At 45.7% G+C, this 26,170-nt stretch overlaps 1 protein-coding gene across 1 annotated transcript in view; it reads left to right on the top strand.

Moving 5' to 3' along the window:
• Nucleotides 1-22,984, top strand: part of CD101 (CD101 molecule) — a 37,766-nt gene extending 14,782 nt beyond the window's left edge. The window contains 8 exon segments of the mRNA XM_006172501.3: nucleotides 322-738; nucleotides 3,013-3,399; nucleotides 6,298-6,681; nucleotides 7,383-7,787; nucleotides 10,720-11,130; nucleotides 13,692-13,837; nucleotides 13,839-14,088; nucleotides 22,061-22,984. Of these exon segments, the coding sequence (XP_006172563.2) occupies nucleotides 322-738; nucleotides 3,013-3,399; nucleotides 6,298-6,681; nucleotides 7,383-7,787; nucleotides 10,720-11,130; nucleotides 13,692-13,837; nucleotides 13,839-14,088; nucleotides 22,061-22,296 (2,636 nt within the window). The 3' untranslated portion in view covers nucleotides 22,297-22,984.
• Nucleotides 22,985-26,170: the final 3,186 nt, after the last annotated feature.

The raw sequence follows: 26,170 nt of genomic DNA, 5'->3' as shown, positions 1-26,170 counted from the left end.
ATCAGAATATAGGTCTTCTAGCTCCTAGTGCTTTTCCCATTTAAAACCTCTGTGTCTGAGTAGCTAAATTGATTCAAGCCTATGCTAAAAATGTGAAATCAGGATCAGTACATCAGTGAACTATTAGCTTTGCTGAGTTCCATAGACTGTATGTACATAGTTGCCAATGTTCCTGTTGACAATAGGGAGAGCCGATGGCTGGTGGAAAAGCAACTCCAAGTATGTGCGTTACAGGTGGCGGGGCAGGGCGCCATCTTCACCTAAGGAGGCCAGTCTGACAGGTGCTGGACCCGTCAGTTACCATCATTTCTCTGCTTCCAGTTATTCCAGATACCCTCTCTGTTGCCATGACTCCCCAGACTCTCAGTAAGGAGGAAGGTGAGCCATTAGAACTTACCTGCGAGGCATCCAAAGCCACAGCTCAGCATACCCACCTCTCCGTCACCTGGTACCTGATGCAGGATGGAGAAAGAAGCCAAGCCAGCAAGATTATTTCCCTCTCCAAAGATTTTATGTTGATCCCTGGACTCTCATACACAGAGAGGTTTGCAGCCGGGGACGTGCGGCTCGACAAGCTTGGGGTCGCCACCTTCAGGCTGTCCATAGGGAGGCTCCGGCCCGCTGATCAAGGCCAGCTGTTCTGTGAGGCAACTGAATGGATTCAGGATCCAGACGAAACCTGGACTTTCATCACGAAAAAGCAGACAGATCAAACAACTCTGAGGATCCAGCCGGCAGGTATTGATCTTCTCAGGAAATTTCTTAATATGCTGGTTATGGATACTAGGCGGTTATCTTTCTGTTTTTTGTTTTTTTGTATCTTTTGTTGCATCTAAACAAATCAGTTAGAAAGTTTGAGTAAGTTTTGGTTTTGTCATCTGGGAAGCAGAAATAAGGACATTCAGTGTGGGCTGTGTCCACAGGAGGCTGTATATGGGATAAAATCTGTTGAATGTTAGGCAGATTCCACGAGCCATGCACAGAAGTAGTTTTGTTGCTATTCTTGCCAGCCTCTGCGTAAGCGCTTTATCTCCATTATCTAATTTAGTCCTAACAACCACCCTCTGAGGCAAGTAGTCAAGTCCCCATTTTTAAAACAGGAGGCTGAGCCTCCGCTCAGTGCACCGCCTGAGCTCACCCAGCTGGTGAGGAGTGGACCTGGCGTTTGAAGGCAAGTGTGTCTCTCCGGAGCCCACTCACCACAGACACTGGTTTCCAACATGAAGCCTTGTCTTGGATCAGTGCTGGGATCTCCGTCCACCTGACCCCTTTTCCTCGGAATGGTGCGCTCTTCGTGACCCATTGGCAGTTTTACCAAAGCAAACTGGAAGTTTCCATTATGATTCCTGGTCTCTCTACATGGGCTTTGGTCCAGTAGGAGGAGGTCTAAAACCATATATATCCATGCTGAAAGCAATGATGCAATGGCGGATCACTGAAGCTTGCTTGCTTGCTTCCTTCCTTCCTTTCTTTCTTTCTTTTTTAGGAGGAGGGTTATTCTATTCCATTAAAAATTGTCCTGATGGCCTTCAGTGTCCACCTTATACTCAAGTAGTCCTATGGAGACACATCACATGTGCTTTTTTCCCTCTCTTGAAAAATAATTTTTAAATATAAAACAGTCTTTATTTTAAAATTTTATTTATTTAGACAAATAAAAATTACATATGTTTAAGATGTACAGCACGTTTTGATATCTATAGGCACTGTGAAATGACTATAATCAGGCTAATTCACATACCCATCACCTCACATAGTTGTGTGTGTGGTGAGAACACTTAAGATCTACTTTTCTTAGCAAATTCCACCACCACACAGTATTATTAACTGTAGTCACCATGCTGTGCATCTCTAGAACTTACTCATCCTGCATGACTGACACTTTGTGCCCTTGGGTCAGCACCTTCCCATTTTCCCCACCCCGCCTGCCCCTGGCAACCACCCCTCTCTTCTCTGCTTCTATATGTTCAACTTTTTTAGATTCCACAGTATTTGTCTTTCTGTGTCTGGCTTATTTCACTTAATGTCCTCCAGGTTAACCCATGCTGTCAAAATGGCAACATATCCTTTTTCCCTCGTGGCTGAATAATATTCCATTGTGTATATGTACCACATTTCCTTCACCCATTCATCCATCAACAGACACTTAGGTTGTTTCCATATCTTGGCTGTTACGAATAATGAACATAGGAATGCAGATACCTCTTTGAGATACTGATGTCATTTCCTTTGGGTTCCTTGGCCTAATGGCCACGCCAACTTACATTCCCACTGACAGTTACTAGGGTTCCCTTTTCTCTATATCCTCTTGCTGTCTTGCCATCTTCTGTCTTCTTGATATTAGCCATTTTAACAGGTGTGAGGTGATATTGTGGTTTCAATCTTCATTTTTCTGATGATTAGTGGTGAGCATCTTTTTCTATCATCTGTAAACAGTGACAGATTTACTTCTTTTTTTTTCCAATTTGGTTGCCTTTTATTTCTTTTTCTGTCTGATTGCTCTGGCTAGGACTTCCAATACTATGTGGAATAGAAGTGGTGAGAGTGGGCATCCTTGTCTCATTCCCGATCTTCGATGGAAAGCTTTCAGCTTTTCACTGTTAAGTATGATGTTAGCTGTGGATTTGCCACATATCACATTTGCTTTTAACTTTGGAAAATTCCACTGGATATTCTCAGCCAAAAAGGAGCGCAAGAAATCACAATTTACATCAATCCAACATAGTATAAAAATTTTTTTTTAAAAGATACATTGCTGTATACTTTTTACTATCTTGCTTAATAGGATTGCAGTCAGAAAACCACGTATCTCTTCTTTCTGGGTGATTAAAGAATAGTCAAGGGCATTTTTGATTCTAGGCATTTCTTTGGCTTCCCTATTCCTCAGAACTAATGTCCCACATGAAATTCAATCCCTGTGCTATCCTGACAGGAGGTGCCCTCTCTCTCTGGTACTGAAAGGACAGATGCAGTGGCCTCTCTATAAATACCTGCCTTGCTTTTGTTTCCTAGTGAGAGATTTTCACGTCAACATTACGGCTGAGAGCACGGTTCCTGAAGGGAAACCCTTGGAACTGATTTGCCTGGTCGTGGGCGGCGGCCAGAACCCGCAGCTTCAGGGCACTTGGTTCTTCAATAATATTGAAACGGCCCGCCTTGATGCCGGTGGAGTTCTGGGCCTGAAGAAAGACTACCAAGAAAGAGCAAATCAGGGGCAGCTCCAGGTTTCAAAGTTAAGCCCCAGGGCTTTCTCTCTCAAGATCTTCTCTGTGGGCCCAGAGGACGAAGGTGCCTACAGATGTGCAGTGGCAGAGGTGACAAGAGCTCAGATGGGCCTCTGGCAGGTGCTTCAGAGCAAGCAGTCACCGGACAGCCTCGTGCACCTGAGGAAGCCAGCAGGTATGTGAAGCTGGGACCAGACACTATTGGGCTGCTTTTAGGTGCCCTCCTTTGTGACACAGGATGCCTTCATGGACACAGTGGCAGTTCCCTGAAGTCAGGTGTCAATCAGATCACTTTAAGGTGAAGTAGAAAGGAAAGCACCCAAACCAGCTGAAGACCTAAGTCCTTTTCCTGGGCCGTCGAATTGGCCGTGTCCACGAACACACCACGCTCTTTACCTCTCCAAATCTCAGCTTCCTCAGCCATAAGTTAATGGCATCCACTTAGACTGTCCTTAAGTTCCTTTTGCTGCCTAAGATTCTGTGATTCTATTTGCTGTTATTCCTAATTTTTGTACTTTGGGTTTTCTTTAAGTAGAGAACACCTGTATTAATGAAGCCCTGTGTCGTTTTCGATGTGTGTGTGTTTTGAGTGGGTTAAGAAGAAAGAGCTTACACTGGGCTCCTTTCTGGGAAATAAACACCCACGTTATTCCTCCTACTCCCCCCAGACAGCTTGCAGGTGGCTTTCATCAATTCTCTGTTATTTTAACCTGATACAAGGAAGGATCCTAAGTCTTAATTCTGCATCAAAGCAATACTCAGAGTAAGAAAAGAAGTCGATGGTTGTGGACAGACTCTCTTGCCTGCACGTTGCTGAGATGTGGTGAGACGCCTGTCCAGATGGGTCTGAGTGTCTGTAGGCTTGAATCTGGAAGGGCACTCCACTCTTGTTTAGTTTAGGAAGGCTGGGTGACTTTAAATATGTTTGAATAATCACTGCTTTTCATGTGGAGAGAAAACAGATAAATCCACAACTAATATTAGAATTCTCTGGGCTGGGTGTTAAATTCAGTGTCTAGAAAGATGAATTGCCCAAAAGCAAAAACAAAAACAAGCCAAAAAGGAAAATATCCTTGTTGTATAGAGGCATCTCCAAAAATAGGTACAGTTCCCTTTCGTGCTCTTCCCCATCACCCCATTTGCTAGGAGTGAGGATGCACCGATTTGGCCGAGAGTGGAGAGCCAGGAAGTGTGTTGGTGTTAGTTTTCACACTAAACATTTGGTCTGACTTTCTAGGATTCAGACAAAACTACGTAGGCGTGTTTACATATTTACACAGAGCTACATCTCAGCTTCATGCATTTCAGCCTCCGCTGGAGCAGCTCTGGAGCGAATCTCTCTCAAATGCAGGACGCGGGAATTTGGGCCAAAGGGGTCTGAAGGTGTGCTTCATGGCACACAGATCACAAGCCTATCAGTAGGTGGCCTTCCCAAGCTAAAAATAACCCTCTGTGCAGGCTGGAGTCCAAACTGGGCCTAATATGTACAAACAGAAATGGTTGTTTTTTTTTTTTTTAAGCAGATTTATTAAGAATCCTGTTGAGCATTTGATTTTGCAAGTCAAACTCTTACTTCCATGATGCATAGAGTTTTATCATTGTATGACTGTTTTAAACAGAAGGGGGTACTCACTACGAATATGACTGTGTAACTTACACATGCTTGGTAAGTTTATTACTTCTTACCAAGAGGCTGTAATGACCACAATGAACTAAAGAACCTTGACTTTTTTTTTTTTAAATTGAAGTTGGTTGAAACTAATCATAATAGTTACAGTAATGAGATTATGAGTAATAATTTCCCCTCTAATTTCTAAACTTCAGTTTTGAGTCTATTTTTAACTTGAAAAAAATAAAGTATAATTATCTTCTAATACCCCAAATTTAGAAGCAAGTTGTATTTTTATATGTGTATATATGTGTATTTCTTTTTAGCCTATTCATGGGCATTAGCCTTCATTCTGCCTTTGTAACATATACATTTATACATAAAGCGGTGAAGACTGAACTCCTTCCTCAACAGGGAAGAACAATTTGCAAATTCATTTAGATCCTATTAAGGTTTCTAATGCCAGTTCTGTTTTATTTGCTTCTTTTGGCTTTGAACTCTTATGCTTTCACAAAATGCCTATCTTCACACATTAATGCTAATAGCTCACCTTTACTGGGTACTTCCCTTTGCCAGCAAAGCTAAGCCCTTTGCACGTGCTATTCATTCAGTCCTTGCAGCAGTGCATAAGGGAGGCGCTGTCATTGCCACCATATTTAGAGGAAAGGAAATTGAGGCTGTGTTGCTCAGGATAATTCTGACTCCAAGGACCTTGGCTTTAAACATGAGACTGGGCTGCCTTGGGTGCATTTGCTCCTGAAGAGTCTTTGCATTCCCCACAAAGCACCCAGGACAAGGCGTTGAACAGAAAGTGTCTGTTGAAGGAATATCTGCTTTTCTACACACCTTGAATTTCCCATCTGGGAGCCAGATTTACATTTACTTATAGTTTTATACTATAGTTCAGGTAGAGGAAGGATCTCCCTTCAACCAACAATATATATGAATAAGTATCTGATTTGAAAAAAAAAAAAAAATATACATATGTGCATTTCCCACCTCCTCAAGTAATTATTTAATGGCAGTATTTTGAACAGAAATCTAACAATACTACTTCCCTGTTCAGAACACATAGTAATTAGGGAAAGATAAGGAAGCAGAGGAAGGCCATTTTGAAATGTGAAAGTCTGAATTCTAAAAAACTAAAGATTTAAATAAACACATCTCGATTACTTTCAACCTCATACACCCACCCGAATTAATTTAACAAAATATCAGCAGATGTTTTCCCACCTAGACGTTCCAAAGGACGGCTGATTGAACAAGTCACTGAAAATAAGGGCACATTATAAATTGTTTAACTGTAAATAAGCTTCTCCTGGTATTTTTTCTGCTGTCTTGTTTCCACTGTTTGAGTGTTTAGCAAATCCTTCTGATTTGTCACAAACTAACCAAGTCCTAATTAATGAGATTTCACTTTATTTACTTGAAATACTTTTTTCTTCTAAAATCTGTAATCCACAGCAAGAAACGTGGTTGTGTCTACCAAGAACAAGCAGCAAGCGGTGTGGGAGGGAGAGACGTTAACCCTTTTCTGCAAGGCAGATGGGGCTGAAAGTCCCCTGTCCGTGACCTGGTGGCACATCCCACAAGACCAGACACAGCCAGAGTTTGTGGCTGGCATGGGGCAGGATGGCACCGTGCAGCTGGGTGCCTCCTACGGCGAGCTCGATAACCCCAGCAACACAAGGCTGGAGAAAATGGACTGGGCCAGCTTCCAGCTGAAGATCACCTCCACCACCGTCACAGACAGCGGCACGTACGAGTGCAGGGTGTCTGAGAGGACCCGGAACCAGGGCAGAGACCTGAACTGGACTCAGAAGATATCAGTCACTGTGAAACCTCTGAGTAAGTGTCAGGGAAATCCTTCCTAAACTTGCATAGCGTTGGCCTCTTCCTTTTGCAGTGGAATGCAGCGGAATTGGACTGTGTGTCATCCTGAGTCCCTCGTTATGGCACAGGTGCCCCAGGACAGAACAGAGTCTCTGGCTACCACATGTGTCTGTCCACTGATCTCATCTTTATACAGATCATCTTTCCAGTGCAACTTGTAAGTTGTTATTCGAGGCTAAAAAACAAAATCATATGAATTGGAGTAGACTTACATAGAAGAGTTATGCCAGTTGGAGCTGAGCCTCGTACATTCAGGCTTCTGACAGCTGCAGCCCTGGGATTGCAGAGTCTCTCCCAGCATGTGCGAAAGAGAATTACTGCCCCCGAGAGTCGGGGTAAGGGGACGAGGCCAGCCGGCGGGGCTGGGGAGCGCTCCACCCACTCAGCAGCAGCTGTCTAAGCAGCAGACCGGAGAAACACTGCCTGTTTGTTGTCGCTGCTGAGAACACTCTTAGCAGAGGGTCAGCTTTAGAAAACCAAGGTCAGAATTCAGGACAGACTGTACTGTGAATCAACTTCTACCCCCAAATATTGGATACTCCCAATGTATGAACACATGGTTCAGTGTGACGAGGCGGTGACTAGGGAAACTTGGGAGCCCTGTACCTGGATTTGATGACCGTGTCTGAAATTCTGTTTCACATTTCTGCCCACAGAGTCAAGTTTGCAAGTTAATCTGTTGAGTCGTCAACCACAAGTGAAATTAACAAACACCTTCGACCTGTCCTGCGTCGTGAGGGCTGGCTACCCTGACCTCAAGGTTCCACTCACTGTGATGTGGCAGTTCCAGCCAGCTGGGTCTCGAGACTTTGATCTGCTTGTTCGAATTGCCCATAATGGCACAATCGAATGGGGGGACTTCCTACCCCAGTTCCAAAAGAAGACGAAGGTTTCACAGTCTTCGTTTCTTTCTCAACTCCTAATCCATGATGCCACCGAGGAGGAAGCAGGGGTTTATCAGTGTAAAGTAGAAGTTTATGGTGGACATTGTCTTCACACAAACGGCCCCTCGAGGGCTTCTGCCGTCTCACACCCCCTGAGGATAGCCGTCACTCTACCAGGTGAACACCACTTGAAATTAATCCTTGCTTTTTTTTTTTTAATAAACATTTTTCCCGTTTGGGGTAAGGTATAGAATTAAAGCATGAAATACCTTCTCCTCATGTTTGTACTGTGTAAGTAAGCATCATACATAAGTGATATCCAGGAAAGGAAGGGGAGTAAATTAGGAGTTTGGGATTAACAGATACACACTACAGTATATAAAACAGATGAACAACAAGGGCCTCCTGTATAGCACAGAGAGCTACATTCAATGTCTTTTAATAACCGATAATGGAAAAGAATCTGAAAAAGGATATATATATATATACGTATATGTATATATATATACACACACATATATACACATGCACACTCATATATATAAAGCTGAATCACTTTTCTGTATGACTCAAACATTGTAAATAACTGTATTTCAATTTAAAAAAAAGCAACCAGAAATAGAAACAAAAGCAAAACAAAAAAATAATGATATCCAGTTTAACGTTAAGCTAATATGCACAAAATGGGCACGCTGGTTGTTAAAACATTGAAATACTTCCACACTGACTAATAATAACTGTTGCCTCTTCCCCATTTCCCATCAGTCCCCACCACTCAGCAACAAAAGGGCACGATGTGGCACAGCAAAGGACCCTAAGGCTGGTCAGTGGTGAGGCGTTCTTTCAGATTGGTCACTGGCCATGCCTTACGGTCATTAAATGTTTTGAACGTCTCCCCTAGTAGTATGGGTAATAGAAATTCCGTTAGAACACATTTATCCACTTATTTTTCTGTGTTACTGTTTAAGATTAGAACGTTTATGTTTATAGTCAACACGGTTTTCTTTGTCAGTTGGTCCTAGAGCACAGAGCATAAAAGTAAGACATGACCTTCGCAAATTCTGTGCCGTGTGTCTTGCTCCGAGACTTCCATTCTCCTACGGCAGAGTGTGCAAGAGCCTTTGTTGTCATTTAGATCTGACGAGCACTGGATAGCAGCATCACTTTGCACAAGACGTGTAATCCGTCCAAACCTAGTGACCCCATGTGTAAACTGCGGATGTGCAATTTAAAGGTGGTGACGTGGCAGGTACAGTGCCTGACATGCCAAGCTGATGCTCAGACGTGGTAGCTGTCAGTGTTGTCTCTGCTACCGAGCGGTACTTCTGGGAATAGCAATGATCTCCTGCTGATTAACTTGTGCCTTAACTTACTTGTCCTTTCTGTGGTATTTGAAATTGTTGGTCCAATCCTTCCTTCTTGAAACTTCTTTTTTTCTTGGTCTTAATAACACAGGATTTTCTTGGTTTCCTTCCTAGCACTCTGGCTGCTCCTTCTCAGTCTCTTTTGCAGAATCCTCCCCCTCCTCTGATTCTTCCCTTTGGGTTTCTTCCTCAGTGAGCTCTCTTTTCGTTCTGTACAGTCCCCCGAAGTGGGCTTATTCCCAGAGTGGGTTAATCCCCTGGATTCAACCTATATATTAACAGTTCCCAAACCCATTATCCTGAAAGACTTTTCTTTGGATCTCCAGGCTCATCTATGCAATTGCCTCCAAGACGTGTCTACGCTCAATATGTCAAAACATAAGTACACCATTATTATCCCTCCAAGCTACTCCTCTTACATTGTTCTCTGTGTGTCCCCACCATCTCCCAGTGGCCCAAGTAAGAAACCTGAGTCGTCCACCACTCCTCCACGTCCACCTCATGTCCAGACTCCCATAGCATGGCAGGCAAGGTCCTTTATAATTTGGTACATTTATGTCCTTCCACTGTCCATCTTGACCTTGAGCTCCAGCCACACGGAACTACCTGCAGTTCATCAAGCACTCTACGCTCTCTCTCATCTTTAAAGTCTTTGTTCAAGTTGCTTCTTTTGTGTGGAATCCCTTAATATCTCCATCAGATTAATTCCTATTAAACCTTAAGACTTAGCTTAGAGATCTCTCCTTCAGGAAGCCCCCCCCCCCACTCCCACGTTTGGGTTAGATGGTCCTGCCGTGTGCTGGGACGGCCACCTCTGCACACCTCTGTCCCGCTTGGGTGACACAGTCCTGTCCTCTCTCAGCGGCTGTGCCTGTGCCAGTCTCTCCCTCTAGGAGGTAAACCCACTGAGGGGAGGCGTCCACAGAGCCTGGAATAGCCTGGCACGTAATATAGCATGTGCTTAATAAACGTTTATGGAAGGAAGAGTAAGGGGGCTTGCTGACAACATCAATAAGCCGTTACAGAGTAGAACTGGTCATGTCAGCAAGAAGTTAAGAATAAGATTCGGAAGCCAGGTTTTACTCTTCATCTTTCTGACAAAGCAGAAAATCTCCGGGGCTAAAGGATGGTTGACTACCTATCCATACAGTGTTCCCACAGCTGAGTGGCTGCAAAGAGACGCACAATTTTAATAGCTCACATACAGCTTCCTCTTGTTTATGCATGTTCGCAGGCGATACAACTAGGCTTAGGCAAATTGTGAATCCAGGCGTACACTGGATAGTGACCCCACAGGCAAAGTGTTACATGGCCACTTGCTCACCATTCGATTTATGAAATGCTACAGATGTCTGTTCCCAAATACTGAAGCATTATCAAGTGGAAGAGATCGACTTTGCTGGATGATGCTTCCTCCCCGCCCTCCCCTCCCCATCCCACTCCTCCGGGGCAAGGGCAGAACCAGGACCCATGGGCAGAAGTTATGGGGAGGTAAAATTCAACTTGATTGCAGAAAGAATTCTCTAGTGGCAGAGCTGTCCAAAGATGGAATGGGTGCTTGGTCAGTTAGTGAGTTGTTCGGAGGCTGCAGGAGCAGTTAGTGGAGCTGCTCAAGAGGGAATTCACACATCTGATGGATGTAGGAGGCATTGCCTTTGTTGACCTCTCATGTCCCTTCTTCTGCCTTCTAGTTCTCTTTTTCTAGCAAAGTAACGAAAGTAACTGTTACCATTCTTTTCATTTAGAGAGCAAGCTGGAAGTGAATTCAAGCAGTCAAGTCCAAGAGATCTCCATCAACTCTAACACTGACATAGAATGTAGCATCTTGTCCCAGTCCACTGGCAACCTCCAGTTAGCCATTATTTGGTACTTCCATCCCATTTCCACTGATGCATCCTGGCTGAAGATCCTGGAAATGGACCGAACCAATGTTGTCAAATATGGGGACGAATTTCAGAGCCCACGGAGAAAACAAAAATTCCATGCCGAGAGAGTTTCCCAAGGCTTGTTTCAGCTGCACCTTCTGAACGTGGAAGACAGCGATCAGGGCAAATACTACTGCGCTGTGAGGGAATGGCTCCGGTCCGCAAACAGCACTTGGCACCAGCTTGGAGAAAAGCAGTCAGGTCTAACGGAATTGAAACTCAGGCCCACAGGTAAACCTCCAAGGGTGTCCTCACACATCTTTCTGCAGAACTGCCGCCTTCTCTTGGGCAGCTGTTCTACGAAGTGATTATATGAAGGTGAAACTGTGACCTAGAGTTGTAGGAATAGTAGCCACCTGCACGAGGACCACAGGACCGGGTGGCCCACCAGAGGAGACAGGGGTCACTTACGGTGAGTCGGTCTGAGATTTGGAGGTGGCTGGACGGGAGCAAGTCTCTGAGAGTGGTTTGCATCTCAGCCCGGCAGCCTGGTCTCTGCAGCTACCCGGGGTACCGTATCTCCCGATCTCTGTAACAGCAAGCTGTGTCATTCCAGTGGGGCTCTACTGTAATTTGGCAGAGAAAGAGTAACACGAAGCATATTTCTCCCACTGTGAACAGAAACCGTACAACTCTATAGGGATGTGTGGAGAAATTGCTTTTCAACATTTGGCTGCCTAAACATAAGGCAAATAAGAGCAGTTAGCTGTTGGAATGGCCTAGTGAGGGCGTCTCCTCCACCTCAGGAGGCCTTTAAAAATGCAGTAGGAGTTCCATCCCTCTGCACTGGTCCATGAGCGCTGTGGTCTAAACGTGGGCAGGGTTGATTAGATCTGTCAGTGTTAGTTCGGTCACCTCCAGCATTGATTAAAATTAAATGAATGTCACAGCTAAGGTTTGGGAACTGGCCAAGATCCAACAGCACGATGCAAATAAGTTAATCCAGTCTGGTGCCGAAAATTCTATTTTCAATGTAACATCAAAAAATAAGATTATAATGAACGTTGCCATGGGTTAGGCAGTTAGGGATCCACTGAGGCACCGCCTTCAGGAGCTCTCAGTCTGTTGGGAGCAGCAGGGGCGAAGTAGTAACCCGGCGCCAGGGTCTCTTCCTGCCGCTCCGGCCCCCGTTCTCCATGCTCTCCAGACCCCTTCTCCTCGCCCTGCTAAATGCAGGTGTCCTCAGGGACACCTAAGCCCATTTTCCTCCTTACTCTCCGCTGTCTTCAGAACCACTTAAACACTGCCTTTGTTCCAACTACCACCTTCAGTGAAACAGCCCTCAGTCTTAGCCCCCTTCTCCTGAACTCCAGGCCCTCCTACCCAACTGCCTGCTGCACATTCCTGCTTGGCTCCTACCCAGCATGTCCCAAATCATCCTTATGTCCCACGTCATCATCATGGTGTTCACATCTTAGCCATCCCGCAAGACTCACGCACCCTTCATTCTCCATCTGTGTGGCCAACGCCCCTTTCTCCTGGTAGACCAAGACAAACTGTGACAGGGTGTGCCCACCTCTTTACAAAGCGCACACCACTTCTTGACTCTAGCCAACACTTCCCATTCAGAAACGCTGGCCCTGTGCTGTCCAACCTTTTAGTACATCAAGGGATGCCTAAAACCTTTTTTGGTGACATCTCTCAGTTTGAGAATGTCCATAATGATTTCAAATTCTCTTAAAATCCTGAAGATGTCGAATAAGACATATCTGTGGGCTGGGTGTGTTTGGACTGGGGGTAGCCAGCTGTGCACCCTGGTGTGGGAAGTGAGTTAAGGAAGAAGCCCCAGGGAACAGTACTGAGAAGGATTTGTCAGACATGCAGGAGGGATATTTTCTCTGAAATCAGTAGAGGAGAAGAGTTCAGAAGTAAACGGATTTCAGTGGCAGAAACCGCAGAGAGGACAAAAAAGACTAGAGGGTCTCTTGAGCTGGGAAATTGAGCCTTTATTGGGTACTTTGGCCAGAGTGTAGTGGTGGGGTTGGAAGGCTGATTGCAATGGAGTAGGGAGTAATTTGAGGTGAAGAAGGAGAGACAGGACCACAGAAACTATTTCACATGCTCCTCCATGAAGAGAAGGAGAGAGTAAAGATGGTAACTAAAAAAGAACCCCAGATTGGACAAAGCTGTTCTTTTCAAGACAGATTAATAAATCTGTTTGTGGTAGAGTTGAAAATTTAGTGCATACTGTAGTTTCTTTGTTTTGTTGGAACTAATCTAGCCTTCTTTCCAAGTTCTCACCTGCTGGTGATCTGGGGAACATTTTTAAAAAGTAAATGTCAAAATCTTTTTAAAACTTAGTCTAATCCAACAACGTAGTCTCTAACACATGGATAAAGATGTTCGGTCTCTCGGATAGCCTCCTCGTTCCTTGTGTCTATACCTGAGGTGACACACCTGAGTGTATGGGAGGAGGGTCATTTGCTTAGAAAAAGGGGCAGTGGTGGCATATTCAACTTGAAGGGAGGCTGGAAGTGTTGAAGGGCCCCTCTGGGAAGCAGAAGAGAGAGCTGACCTGGGAGAATTAAGGGCAGCAGGACAGAGTGCCCACCAAAGCTGGGTGGTTTTTCGTGGCAGGTCCAGTAGGCAAGAGGGAGGCTGAAGAAGGGAAGTGGCTGGCTTGATTCACAGTAGACAATGTTCTGGCAAATATGGAAGGAGGACAGGGGTCAAGGAAAAGCATTCACAGTGGAGGACCTGATGTCGTCTTCAGCGACAGCTGGACTGTTCAGAGGAGGTGTCCAATCTGAAGTGTGAGTTCCTCTCTAACTTATGGCCATTTTATTTCCTAGGAAGCAAGGTACGTGTCTCCAAAGTGTACTGGACAGAAAATGCCACTGAGCACAGAGAGGCGGCCATCCGCTGCAGCCTGGAGAGTGCCGGCAGCCCAGCCTCCCTGTTCTCTGCGACTTGGTACCGGAACAGAGGAAATCCTGCAAAGTGAGATGCTGGCGCACCTGCAGCAGGACGGCTCGCTGGAGTACGGTGAAGAGGGGCTCAGGAGGCGCCTGCTCTCATACCGTTCATCCCCTACAGACTTTGTCCTGCAGTTTCAGCGGGTGGAGATGGAGGATGCGGGCATGTACTGGTGCAAGGTGGCAGAGTGGCAGCTACATGGCAACCCAAGCAAGTGGGTCGCCCAAGCGTCAGATGAGTCACAGCCTGTGGTGCTCACGGTGCTGCCTTCAGGTAACTAGGGATCCCCCAGCCGTGGCTCCTGGCTGGGAGACTCTTTGTCTCTCCTCCTGTGCTCTCCCTCCAGCTGTATTTTGCTTCTTTTCAGGCTGAAAACAATGTACAGACTCCCTGAAGAAAATGACTTTGCCCTTTCTCTCAGTAGTGACTCATCTGGACAGATAAGATCTACATGAGGTTTTGGCATAGTTTTTTCCTTTTTACTGAAGTATAGCTGGTTTGCAATATTGTATTAACTTCTGGTGTACAGCACAGTGATTCAGTTATACGTATATTTATATTCCTTTTCATATTCTTTTTCACTATGGTCTATTACAAGTTATGAATATAGTTCCCTGGCCATACAGTAGGACCTTGTTGTTTATCTGTTTTATGTGTAGCAGTTTGTATCTGCTAATCCTGAATGTCAGGGGCATCTGACCTCTTCTCCCACTTCCCCTCTTAAACAGAAGAAGCCATCAACATCGTATCCCTTTAAGTAACCAAATAATGTTTGAAGCAGACATCCTTACCTCTTAGCTGATTCTCCAGTCTCAGAAAGCACATCTACAGTGGGGGTGGGAATGAGGAAGAGGGACATGGGGACTTTATGTCTGATCTGGCTGAGCCAAAATCAGCCACATCTAAATGCTGCCTGAGTCATAAACCAATCAACCAAAGAAAAAAAGCCTCTCTCAATGAGTAAGTGCCAAGCTTCTTACCTATGGGTTCAACAAACTACCTTAACCCTGAGAATGATAGATGTTTGGCGTGCCTCTCCTAATTGCACTTTGAAAGGCACCAAGGAAGGAAATGGGCCCTGTGGAACTTGTCTGTAGGCTTCCAGCACGGGAGGCAGTGACTTGAAGACCATCAGCCAAAGGGTGACCCTTCTCCGTGTGGGAAGGTCGTCCTTGTTGTGCTGAGCGCCCAGCTTCCGGAGGCATGCGGAACAAGAGGTTGTGGAGGAGAGGGCTTCCTTCCAGCCAGTGCAGTGCCAAGCCTATAATAGGCATTCATTAAGCAAAACTGTCTCCAGCTAGACCAGAAAATCTCCCCCGGTGATCAATGAGCCACAATGAGATGCCATAGCCAGCTGATTCTCTGAGCCATTTCTTTCCGATGGGGTTTACCAAGAAGGTGAGAGGTGAGCTCTATGTTAAACTTACAGTGGGAAAGGGTCACTGGAGAGGCAGCGGTGTGGTCTTCCTGCCCCATACAGGGAAGGGTTAAAAGGATCAGTAAAGATAACATCTCTACAACACCAGCTAGCTCCTGGGACACTCCATGGGAGGGAGAGCGTGCTAGGGAATGAGAGGTACCTTTTCAGAGTAGGCATACGTGCATCCCAGCCCCAGCAGGGCTTCTGGGGGGGAAGTCAGTTACCTAACTTATTCCCTGAGGGGTTATCATTCTCCTCCCACCCATTCTTCAGCAGAATTTTTCTTCCAAGTATCCAGGCAGAATTTATCTTCCTATGAGCTTTTCTTCCACTCCAACAATTATAGGAAGTCCCACACCCTGAACACATTCCATCCGTGTTTTCCCACTGGAATTCCCAGGCCCTGTAGAATCAGCAGTTTCTGCAGAATAAACAGACAATAACTGTAAAAAGTCTATATTCCGTGACTAAAAAGCACCTCTCTTCTGAGACAGATGGGGTCCTTCATAGCGTATATTTACTGTTAGTCTTTGTGGAATTCTTATAAAACAGGTGTGAGGTTTTAAGAAGATGAGCTCTGGAAAGAAAACGTGACAAGCTAAGTAGTCTTTGTATTCTTCACAACTGAAGAAGCTTGGAAGCCTGTGCCACGGCGACCTGAGGGTTTCCACTGTGAGCACCGGCAGGTGTTCCCAAGGAAATCCTTCTCTTAGAGCATCTCGCTTCCTCTACCTGGCTGGTCCTTTCTGGTAGGTGGGTAAGCAGTATGGGGCGATGAAAAATCCCAGGGTTTGGAAGGAGACAAGCCTAGGCTCAAATTGCAGCTCTGTCACCTACCTACTCGCTGTGAAATCATTTCCTGGTTACCTAACCTCTGTGAGCCTCAGCTTTCTCATTAAATGAGAATCATAATAGGAATTCATGTAAAGTATCTGGCGCAGACCCCAGCATATTCTAAGTGCTCAACAAATGTCAATTCCTTTTCCCCTTATGTCTCAAACGTGCCGCACACACACACATATGCACCCACATGCACATATACAGGTACATATACACATACGTATATATGACAAAATTATTTAAATTTGTTCAGTGAATAACTATATGGGGTCCTGGGGCACACAAAAATGTGTTACAGAGTCTGTTCCCACAGAGCTCAGAGTCCGGTGGGGGAGGTAAAGTCCAACATGATAAGGTGTCGTTAAAGAAATGGTCTCAGGAGACTAAGGAAGGAGCAGAGAGAGGCAGGGCTGAGATGAAGGGCTAGGTGGGGAGGAGATCTGGGAGAGTTCCGAGAGTATGGGGCCTATAAAAAGGAAGACACACGTTTTAGGAAAAGGGAAGGATATGCAAGATGATCAGAGAAACTGTGTTAGGACGGCGAGAGATGAGGCTAGTGAGACGGAAAGGGTGTGGATCTCAATGGGTCTTGTGTAGGAAGCTAGGGAAGGTGAACTTTATCCCGGAAGTTAGAGTGTCATTGCACAAGTTCAAGCAGTGGGGGGTGACCCATCAGATTTGCATTTTAGAAAGCTCCCCCTGGGAGTGGTGTTAAAAATGAATTAAGTTGGGGAGGGTGTAGCTCAATGGTAGAGCTGCTGCTTAGCATGTGTGAGGTCCTGGGTTCAATCCCCAGTACCTCTGTTAATTAATTAATTAATTAATTAATTAATTAATTAATTAATTAAACCTAATTACCACCCCCCAAATTTTTTTTTAATGAATTGAAAGGGAGGAAGGCACGAAGCAGGAAGAACTATTTGAAATTGATTGTGGGGACCCAGGTGAGGCATGATGAAGTCCTGAATTAAGGCAGTACCCAGGAGTGCTGAGAGGACAGGTGCTCATATGAGGAGACACAGTCTTCAGGATTTAGAGGATGAGGTGTATATGGAAGGTGAATGAGCAGAAGAAGAGACTCAAGGGTGAGTGCACAGTGGGGACACTCACCAAATGAGGTGATACAGAAGAAAGATCTGAAGGGGAACATTAGTTCAATTTTGAATAAGTTGGGCTGGACCTGAGTTTGGAGTACTGGAAAATTATCCAGGGAGATCTATCCAGTAGGCTTTGGAATTTCCAAATGAGATCTCTGCCAGAGTTACAGAAGTCATCATCTTACAGCCTATAAAGATGTCCAAGGATGGACCCCTGAGATACACCACTGTTTATCCGGGGGCTGCAGAAGAGGGGCTATGAAGGAGAATGGAAAGCATAGCCTAGAGGTAGGAGAACCAGGGTTCGGTGGTATCACGGAAACCAAAGGCAGGACAGATATCAGGAGGGAAGGCAGAGCCAACAGACTCAACTGGTGCAAAGAGGCCAATTAAGATGAAGATGGGAAAATATCCATTGGTTTAACAAGATAGGGCAATTACAGAAAAGTTGTGAGAAAAGTCAGACTGCGGTGAGAAAGTGGACACGTCAAATCCAGATTATGCTATCAAGAGCTTTGATGCCAAGGGAAAGAGAGAAGACAATGACAAATGGCAGGAGGTGCAGTGAAGCTTTGCTTTGTTCTGTTTTGGTTTGGAGATGGTAGGGACTCGAGCACATTTACATTCTGGAGGGAGAAGAGCCAGTGGAGAAGAAGAAGATGAAGATTAGAAGAGAATGGACATTACTGGCAGTCTAACATCTTGCATGAACTTACACCACCTCCTGCTTGGAATGCTCCTTCATGTCATCTGCTCAACACTTACTAATCCTTCACCGACCAACGTAACTGCCACTTTCTCAGCAACTTACCTTAGTCTCTTAGTCATCACACCTGTTTATCACCCATCATCAGTGCCAGACTATACGTTGTGAGAAGGCTAAGACTGTCTGGTTCTTAGCAACAGCATAATGTCTGGCACAAAGAAGGTGCTCAAATACTTACTGAATTCACAGTATAATTGCACTCCTGGTAAGGACCAGCTCTATGTATTAATAAGGTCCATGTCAAATATAATAGGCTACGAATTCTCACTTCTCAAATGGTTTCCCACCACCTCTGCTTGGCAGTTCTGGGTTGGCTTAATTTAGGACTGTTTAAGAGAACTGTGAAGCATGTGGCTAACGTGAAGGCAGAGAAGTTGAGAGGTACTTCCCTGGTGGAATGCACCTCACATTTTCCTCTCCATCTTACATCCTTGGCTGTGACCAAGCCAAAGCAGGGGCTACAGCTACCTGATTCTAGAGAACTCACTGTGATTAATTAATAGGCAAGGTTCTAAAGCTTTAGGGGGGGGCTGGATTATTCGTAGCAGTACAGTATTTATTACTATTTCCCAGATTTTCTTTGGGTAAGGCTGTATTTAGAAGTGGATCTTCAGAAGAGCTATGGGCCCCTATCACCCTGGTGTTTCTGGAGGGAATTTGTCATTTGTCTGTGCTCCCTGGTGCCTCCAATAAGGCCTGGCACACAGTGCTCAGCTCAAAAAAAGCTTGATGAATGAATGAGCAAGTGAGTCCTCAATGGAGGTGAAGCGAGCGCTGTCAGAGGTTCACTTACTCTGAGAGGCTCTTGTATCAGGTTCCCTAACCCTGCTTTGACTTCTTGGCTGGAGCCGCCTCTCCCACGTGGCCACACCTGGCACGGCCAGTTGACCAAGTCTGGGTTGCGTTAGGGGAGGAGTTGGTAGGGGCTTCAATATCTTCTACCTTTCTTCTAAAGTCAGTGTTAGAAAGGAATTCTCTTAGTGATAGGTTTGGCCGCGGGTAGAAGCAGGATTATAAACTAAACCTCGTGATGAAGTGTTCCCATTACATTTTTGGCTCTGTCTTACAGGCCTTGTACTCCGAGCCCTGGGCACTTACTCGGATTGATTCAAAATGCCAAACCTTAATGGTTTTGCATGTCACTAATACTAATCCAGATCTGGGCGAGAGGCAGATGGTGGGAATGGTGACTGTGGGATCCAGAGCAAACACTGCCCTCCCGGGAGAGGTCATTTAGAAGCACTGGAGCTGACAGTTCCTAGCTGGTGTCCAATTCAGCACCGCAAAGAGCGCCCTTTGTCGACCTTTGATGGCAGATTGCTCTCAGTGGAACGGACTCCTCCCCATTTAGACAGTCAAGCCCTCTGGCAGTCCCTTCATGCAGTCCCTTCATGCAGAAGGTGAGAGTGTCAGTGGCAGAAAATCCAAGTGCCAGATTTCTACCTCCTATGTGCTGGTTCCATCTCCCCATCATCACACCATCATCCTAGCAATGGCGACACATGGGTGGCATGGACTCTTGTCTCCCAATTCTCTGCCTCTCATGATTAGAAAAGGAAGCCACAGTCTCCTAAATAATTGCTTGACTCTCCGCTGAATGTCACTCAGCCCTGGGGACAGAGAGATCAGAGATTTAAGGGAAAGACTTGGCCTGTGGAAGAACATGGCCAAGCCTGTGGTCCCTGAGTGAGGAAATCAGCAGACTCAGCTCTGTTTTCTGCCTGGTCACTTGGGAAGAAGTTGCCTATGATTTCCCTAACTTTCTCAATAGCACTCTAGCTGGTATTTATTCCTTGCCGACTCAACAGATGGGCTAGACACTGTTTAATGCTTTATTCGGCATTATCTCATCACGACTCTACAAATTATTATCCTCATTTGATTGACAAGGAAACTATTAGAGAGGATGAGTAAGTTGTCCAAAATCAATGATGGTTAAGCTGAAGAGCCAGGACTTGGACCCAGTTCTCTCTGAGATGTAGTAGGGGCCCAGTCACTACTCTGCACACAGCAGGGAGGGTATATTTCAAGTGGTAGATTGTGTGCTTAGCATGCACGAGGTCCTGGGTTCAATCCCCAGTACTTCCCTTAAAAAAACTAATTAAATAAATAAACCTAATTACCTTCTTCCCCCCAAAAAACAAACAACAACAACAACTACTCTGCACATGAGTTGTGTAAAGTAGCAAGGCCGGAACCCTCACCCACTGGTCTCTATAGCTCCGCTCTCTTTCAGCCTTGCAGTCTATTCCTCCTGCTTAGCCGTATGCCTTCAAATGTATTCAGATGAGACCCGGGAGAATTACTGTAGTCAAGCAGGGCCTTGGAGGGAAGGGCCAGGTAGGATGTGGAGAGGGGCTGATAAAGAATTCAAACTCCTGCTTTATCGTTTGCCCACACTTTCAAAGACAAAAACCAAATTTAGGATGGAGAATATAAACAAGACCAGAGAGAATCCAAGCAACAAAGCCCTGCAGCTCCTTCCCTGCTCAGAGCTGCCAGCCTAATGTTCAGTGATGGTCTCCTCGGTGTAACATGACAGCAGCAGCACCTGGGTCCCTGGGTGTGGAAGTCACTCATGCAGTTGACTCATTCTTTAGTCCCCATTGATGCCCAAGTGCTACGCGGGAGAAAAGATGCATGAGACATAGGTTCTGTCCTCCAGGAGTTTTTCTTTGCAGAATTTGGACACGTTTAGATTCTTTCTTGACTTCCAACAAAGAGATGTTCTTCAAGGTGTGAAATGCATCAGCAATGCCAAAAGTGAAATTCTTGCAGCGTGAGGTTGGTCAAAATGACCTTTAAACCTGTTGTCTTTATCTCTAAGAGTCTGTAATCCTATGAATCCTATGGCTTAACCTCTGAGGAAGAAATTGCTTATGTCATTATGATTTTCTAATAACAGCTCAGCTATTGTTAGCATCAGATTTTTCAGAACAGCCCTGATTTCAAATATCCTGTCATAAATAAATGTAGTCGGAAGACTACATTTAGTAGTTGGTGTCTCGGTGTCCTGCATCAAAAACTGTAAATAGCCCTCCTTTGACTAGTAGCTTGAGGCTCTCTTTCCTGGAGCCTGCGGTGTGTGCAGTCTTCCCTGGCTGCGTGGCCAGGCCCTGACTGCTTCAGGGCTGTTTGTCCGTGCTCTGAGTGTCCGTGTGCTGACAGGGCTTCCCTGAGGACTGCAGCTGCCCGATGGCTGGGTGGCCGTGTGCTTCAGCCGGCATTTATATCGGAGCGTTTGCCCACGTGGTTGCCGTCAATCCAGTTTAATTCAGATCAGCAAACGTTACCAAGGAGGTGTGCGAGGCACTGCAGAGGCTGGAGAAACAAGCGACACTATCAGACATACTCCAATGACCATGATGATAAAGATGGTTAAAGGGAACACAAGAGGTCTAAACAAAGGCAGGTGTGAGAAGTGGAAAAAAAGAAGAGGAAACTGTGCCTGAGGCCAGGTGGGAAGACAAGTGTGATGGGGAGCTAGGCCAGCAGGACCCAGGGGATTACGGTGCAGAGAGCATGCCCGGTGGAGGCGACAGTAAGAATAATGGGAGGGGACCGAATGCGGGGGTGCCTGGGGACTGCGAGGCTGATTTGGAGATTAAGGAAGGGGGGGTGCTTCTCACTTGCGGGTGCTGTGGTTTTATAAGGACAGTGCAGAGTGAGAGTGTGTGTGTGTGTGTGTGTGTGTGTGTGTGTGTGTGTGTGTAAGAAGCAGCGATGGGAATAATGGTTAAAAATTCAGGACCGGCAACAGAGTTGGGAACGAGGGTTGAATTATAGATATCTTTTCTGCGGAAAGAAGATTAAAGGAGAGATTTTCTTTCTTGTTTTGTTTTTCTTTCTGGCTGTTAGTTTTAAGTAGGTCATCGCAACCTCTGGTGGTTGGAAATCGCTGGGCGAGAGGGAGTGGGGCTGGAGGAGCGCCGACCTGCAGCTCTCCTCTCCCCGCACCCTTTCCTCGCTCCTCGCGTGTGATTTAAGGGGCCGACTGCTATGTGGCCCCCGTGACTTTCACATATATTTGCCTGTAACAATAAATCCCAGAAGTGTTAACAATTAATTCGTACAAATACGTTGGAGACTAATTATTCTTTCTTTCCCCCCTGTTTGCTGCAGAGCCAACATTGCCTTCCAGGATCTGCTCGTCAGCACCTCTGCTCTATTTCCTCGTCATCTGCCCCTTCGTGATGCTCTTTCTTCTGCTCATTTCCCTCCTCTGCTTATGCTGGAAGTCCAGGAAGTTATCCACGCTGAGTCTAAACGCGCAGAAAGAAAAGGCCCTCTGGGTGGGCTTGAAAGGGGCTGGAGGCAGGACCACAAACAGGATGGAAGAGGATGATGAAGACAGTTGAATCCCCAGAGGCACCTGCAGTCCTTTGGAAAGAGTGCGGGCTTTGGAACTGGCCTGACCAGGATATGAGTGACCCCCTGGTTCTGTCCTCTGTGTCTGGCCTGGGGCAAGTTCCCGAGGCCTCAGAGGGAACATTCGTTGAGCGCGTATGTAGTGCCGGGCACCGTTAATTGTTTCTTCCTGTGTTACCTCGCCTACCCCTCGCACCCCCCCAGGAGCCAGGTGGCACCGTTACCCGGTACCTGTTTCACACTTACCGTATCTCCCGAGGCTCAGGCTCCTGTCTGTGAGGAGAGGAGCCCCTCCCTCACCCAGTGCTGGGGATTAAATGAGATCCCCGGGCAAAACCCCAGGCAAGGCTGCCCTCTGCTCGCCTCTCTTGTGTCTCTGATTCCCTGGAGAACACTCAGGGTCCAGCCACACTGGCTTTAAGTAATCTTCTGCCTCCGGATAAGAGGCCGAGGGAAGGATCTGATGTCAGCAAGGCAAAAGGAGTTGAGAATGTGCCCTTCATTTATGTCAGATCTGCCTCCCAACCAGACTGTGACTTCCTGCAAGGCAGAAATCCCATTCTGTCCTCCCTTTCATCTCCAGCCTATCAAAAATGCCACTCAAGGGCCAGTTCTGCACAGTAGGTGTTTAATCAACATTAGTTCTTGAACGAAATAATAAAGCATTTTGTAGCCTGAGTTTCTTTCTTTTTTCTTTTTTCCATAAGACTTATTACATCATTGCTAAGGAGAAACTTCAAAAAAAGGTTTTTTTAGTGGCGGTACTAGGGATTGAACCCAGGACCTTGTGCATGCTAGGCATGCACTCTACCACTGAGCTACACCCCCTGTTTTTAAATTTTTTTGGAGAGGGGGAGGGTGTAGTGGTAGAGCATGTGCTCAGCATGCACAAGGTCCTGGGTTCCATCCCTAGTACCTCCATTAAAACAAACAAATAAATAAAAACCTAATTACCTTCCCACCAAAAACAATAAAATTAAAAAAAATTTTTTGCGACAGTGCTCCAGTCATCTCCCCAAGACCTCATATCCCCTTTTCCTCCCCACACGCAAAGTCCATCTAGCTCCTGGCTCTTCGTAGCCAAGGTCTTAGTTTCCTTGACCTGACAGTACTGGGTAGCAGGAAAGGGCGTTGGGGTATTTATCAGAAGGCAGGGGGTCTAACAGCACCACCGTCCCCTCCCACTCTGGCAGGGGCGAGGAGTTCAGGGGGAAGAGTGGGTCAGGTCCATTTCCTCAGCATCCTCTGTTCTCAGCCAGGAAAAGTCAGCCGGGTAGGGTGTGGGGAGTGTCATGGCTAAAGGCTCTCAACAGCTGTCCCCGAGGAGATAACAACTGTCCCCACCAGGCCTGAGGTTCCCCCACCTTTGTTTCTAAGGTGGCTTGGGCCCTGTGGTACCCAGAACTGGAAACCAATCAGTGCCACCTCACAGACTTGAGAAAACACATCTGTTTATTATCTATGTGACCAACGGGGTTGTTTTCACACACGGTAATTTGCATTTCCAAGGAGAGCAATTTATTTTTAATTATTTTATCAGGCACACAAGTCCTCTCCAAGCATAATTAGTTCCTTTGCAAGGGAATTATTGGTGGCTGTGAGAACTCGCACTGCAGACCCACCACTTCCTTCAATTCATCTCCCTTTGTAGCCTCATTTGAAATATTCCAAATGTTTTCTTAAGCAGGCCAGCACGTTTGTTTCTTCTCTCTCAGGTGAGGGAACATATTTTTCAGAAAACAAAGCTAATGCTAAGATTTCTTGGTGTGATACTCACCCCCATCTTTTCCAGAAACCTGGATTTTAATTGGATGTTGAAGAGAAAGAGATTGGATTTAAGCCCTGACAGAATCCGAGTAGATTCTAGTAGTGTCCCAACCTGGGGTCCTTTCTCCCCATTCGCTGTTCCCCATCTGCCTCTGGACCCTGCCTTTCAGCTCTTAGCTCAAACACCAGTCTTCCACATTTGAATTCAAAACAGAGACTGCACGGAAGACACTCAGATATCCCACTACTCCACCCAGAGCAGTGCACGGGAACGATTATCCCCCAGGGAGCCCCTCCCATGTGCCCAGCACTGGGATGGGAGGGCTCCAGGGGATGACTCCACAGCCCTGCTCCCCGGGGACCATCACCCTGTTTGTTCTGGATGCCCTGCTTTCATTAATGGGAACTAGAGCACATTGGATTTTCTAAGAAATCACATCACGCTATTTGGCCTATAGTGAGTTTTCAAGCAGCTAAAACCCTAGAGTCTTCTTTTTACCTTTCTGAACTTCTTTAGAATAAAATTTGTTTCCATCTGATTCAGCAGACATTTTACATGAAACCCCTTCTCTCTCCAATTATGCACTTGTTCATTTTCAGGTTTTTTTTTAATTGAAGCATAGTCGATTTACAATGTTGTGTTAAATTCTGATGTACAGCATAGTGATTCATTTTTTAATTTATATATATATATACACACACATATACATATATACACATATATATATATATTTCTTTTCATATCTTTTTCATTATAGGCCATTACAAGGTATTAAATATAGTTCCCTGGGCTATACAGTAGGACCTTGTTGGTTATCTGTTTTATATATAGTAGTTAGTATCTGCAAATCCCAAACTCCCAATTTATCCCTTCCCACCTCCTTTCATTTTTGTTTTTAAAGCTAAACAGAGAACGTTACTTTCACTCAATGATTTTGACTTTTCTATTCTGTGTCACCGCCTGGTTTTGCTTTTGGCTGCTTGTGTTACCAAATCCTCTTTGGCAACTGGACAAACCTCTGTCTCAGGAGTTGGCTACTCTGTAGCCCAGAAGCCAAATGAGGCCCAACATCTGTTTTTTAAAATACAAGTTGTTGGAATACAGGCATTCTCATCTGCCTGCGTGTTGTCCATGGCCGCCCTTACCATAGCATGGCCGGGTTGAGTAGTTGCCACAATAGACTGTGTGACCTACACAGCCTTCTGGTGGGTCATGTTCTATGTATCTTAGCCACATACTGTGTTCCTGGGGAACTTGATTTAACCTGTTACATCTGTATCTGGTATGTACCTGATTACTTCAGTAAAGAATCTTAGGCTCTCTGGATTGGGGTCTAGTCCAAGCGGTTCTGAAGTATGAATCCTCTCCATCACACTCCCATCAAAGATGAGGAACTCACCACCCCTGAGGTATTCCACACCATCCTGCTGAGTTGCAGGACAAGGTAACACAGAAGAAGGAGGCGTGAATACACTCCATTCACTGTTTTCAGTCTGCTGAGGCATGTCGAGGAACGACCGATTTACGGCAGAAGATGAGTGCAGTTGGCAGCAAGTCCTGCACCACAGTAGTTTCTCACAGTCGCACAGGACTTGTTCTTCATCTCAGGTTCACAGCACCCCACGCAAAAGGGCTGCGATTCCTGTCCTGCAGGTGAGAAGCTGAAGCTCGGAGAGGTTAAGTCTCACCAGGATCACCCAGCCATAGGCAGAAGGGCAAGAGCTCAAAATTAGGTCTGCTGACAAGTCCTGGACTCTTTCCCCAATAAATACTGTGCTCAAATCCATCACTATTGGAAAAAATCTGGTGATAATGTTATCCACCTCATATGGTTGTTATGAGGATCAAATCAGATACTTACATGAAGATAAGTTTTAAACCATTTCAAGTCATAAATGAATGTCAGCATAACCCAAGGTTTTCCAGGCCTTACCTGTCTGTGCACATAAATGAAATGAAATCAACAGCAATAATCCAAATTCTACTGACTTTTGCCCCAAGCTTATACAGAGTCTTACCATCTAGAAAGTGTTCTTCAAACATTCCTGGAGCTTCTCTAGGATCCTGGGAATTCATCCGAGTTCACAAACAAGTCC

This window comes from Camelus ferus, chromosome 9 (genome assembly GCF_009834535.1).
Source record: "Camelus ferus isolate YT-003-E chromosome 9, BCGSAC_Cfer_1.0, whole genome shotgun sequence".
NCBI classification, from domain to species: Eukaryota; Metazoa; Chordata; class Mammalia; order Artiodactyla; family Camelidae; genus Camelus; species Camelus ferus.
Note: the sequence above shows the minus strand (reverse complement) of the source record. Positions and strands in the feature narration are given on the sequence as shown.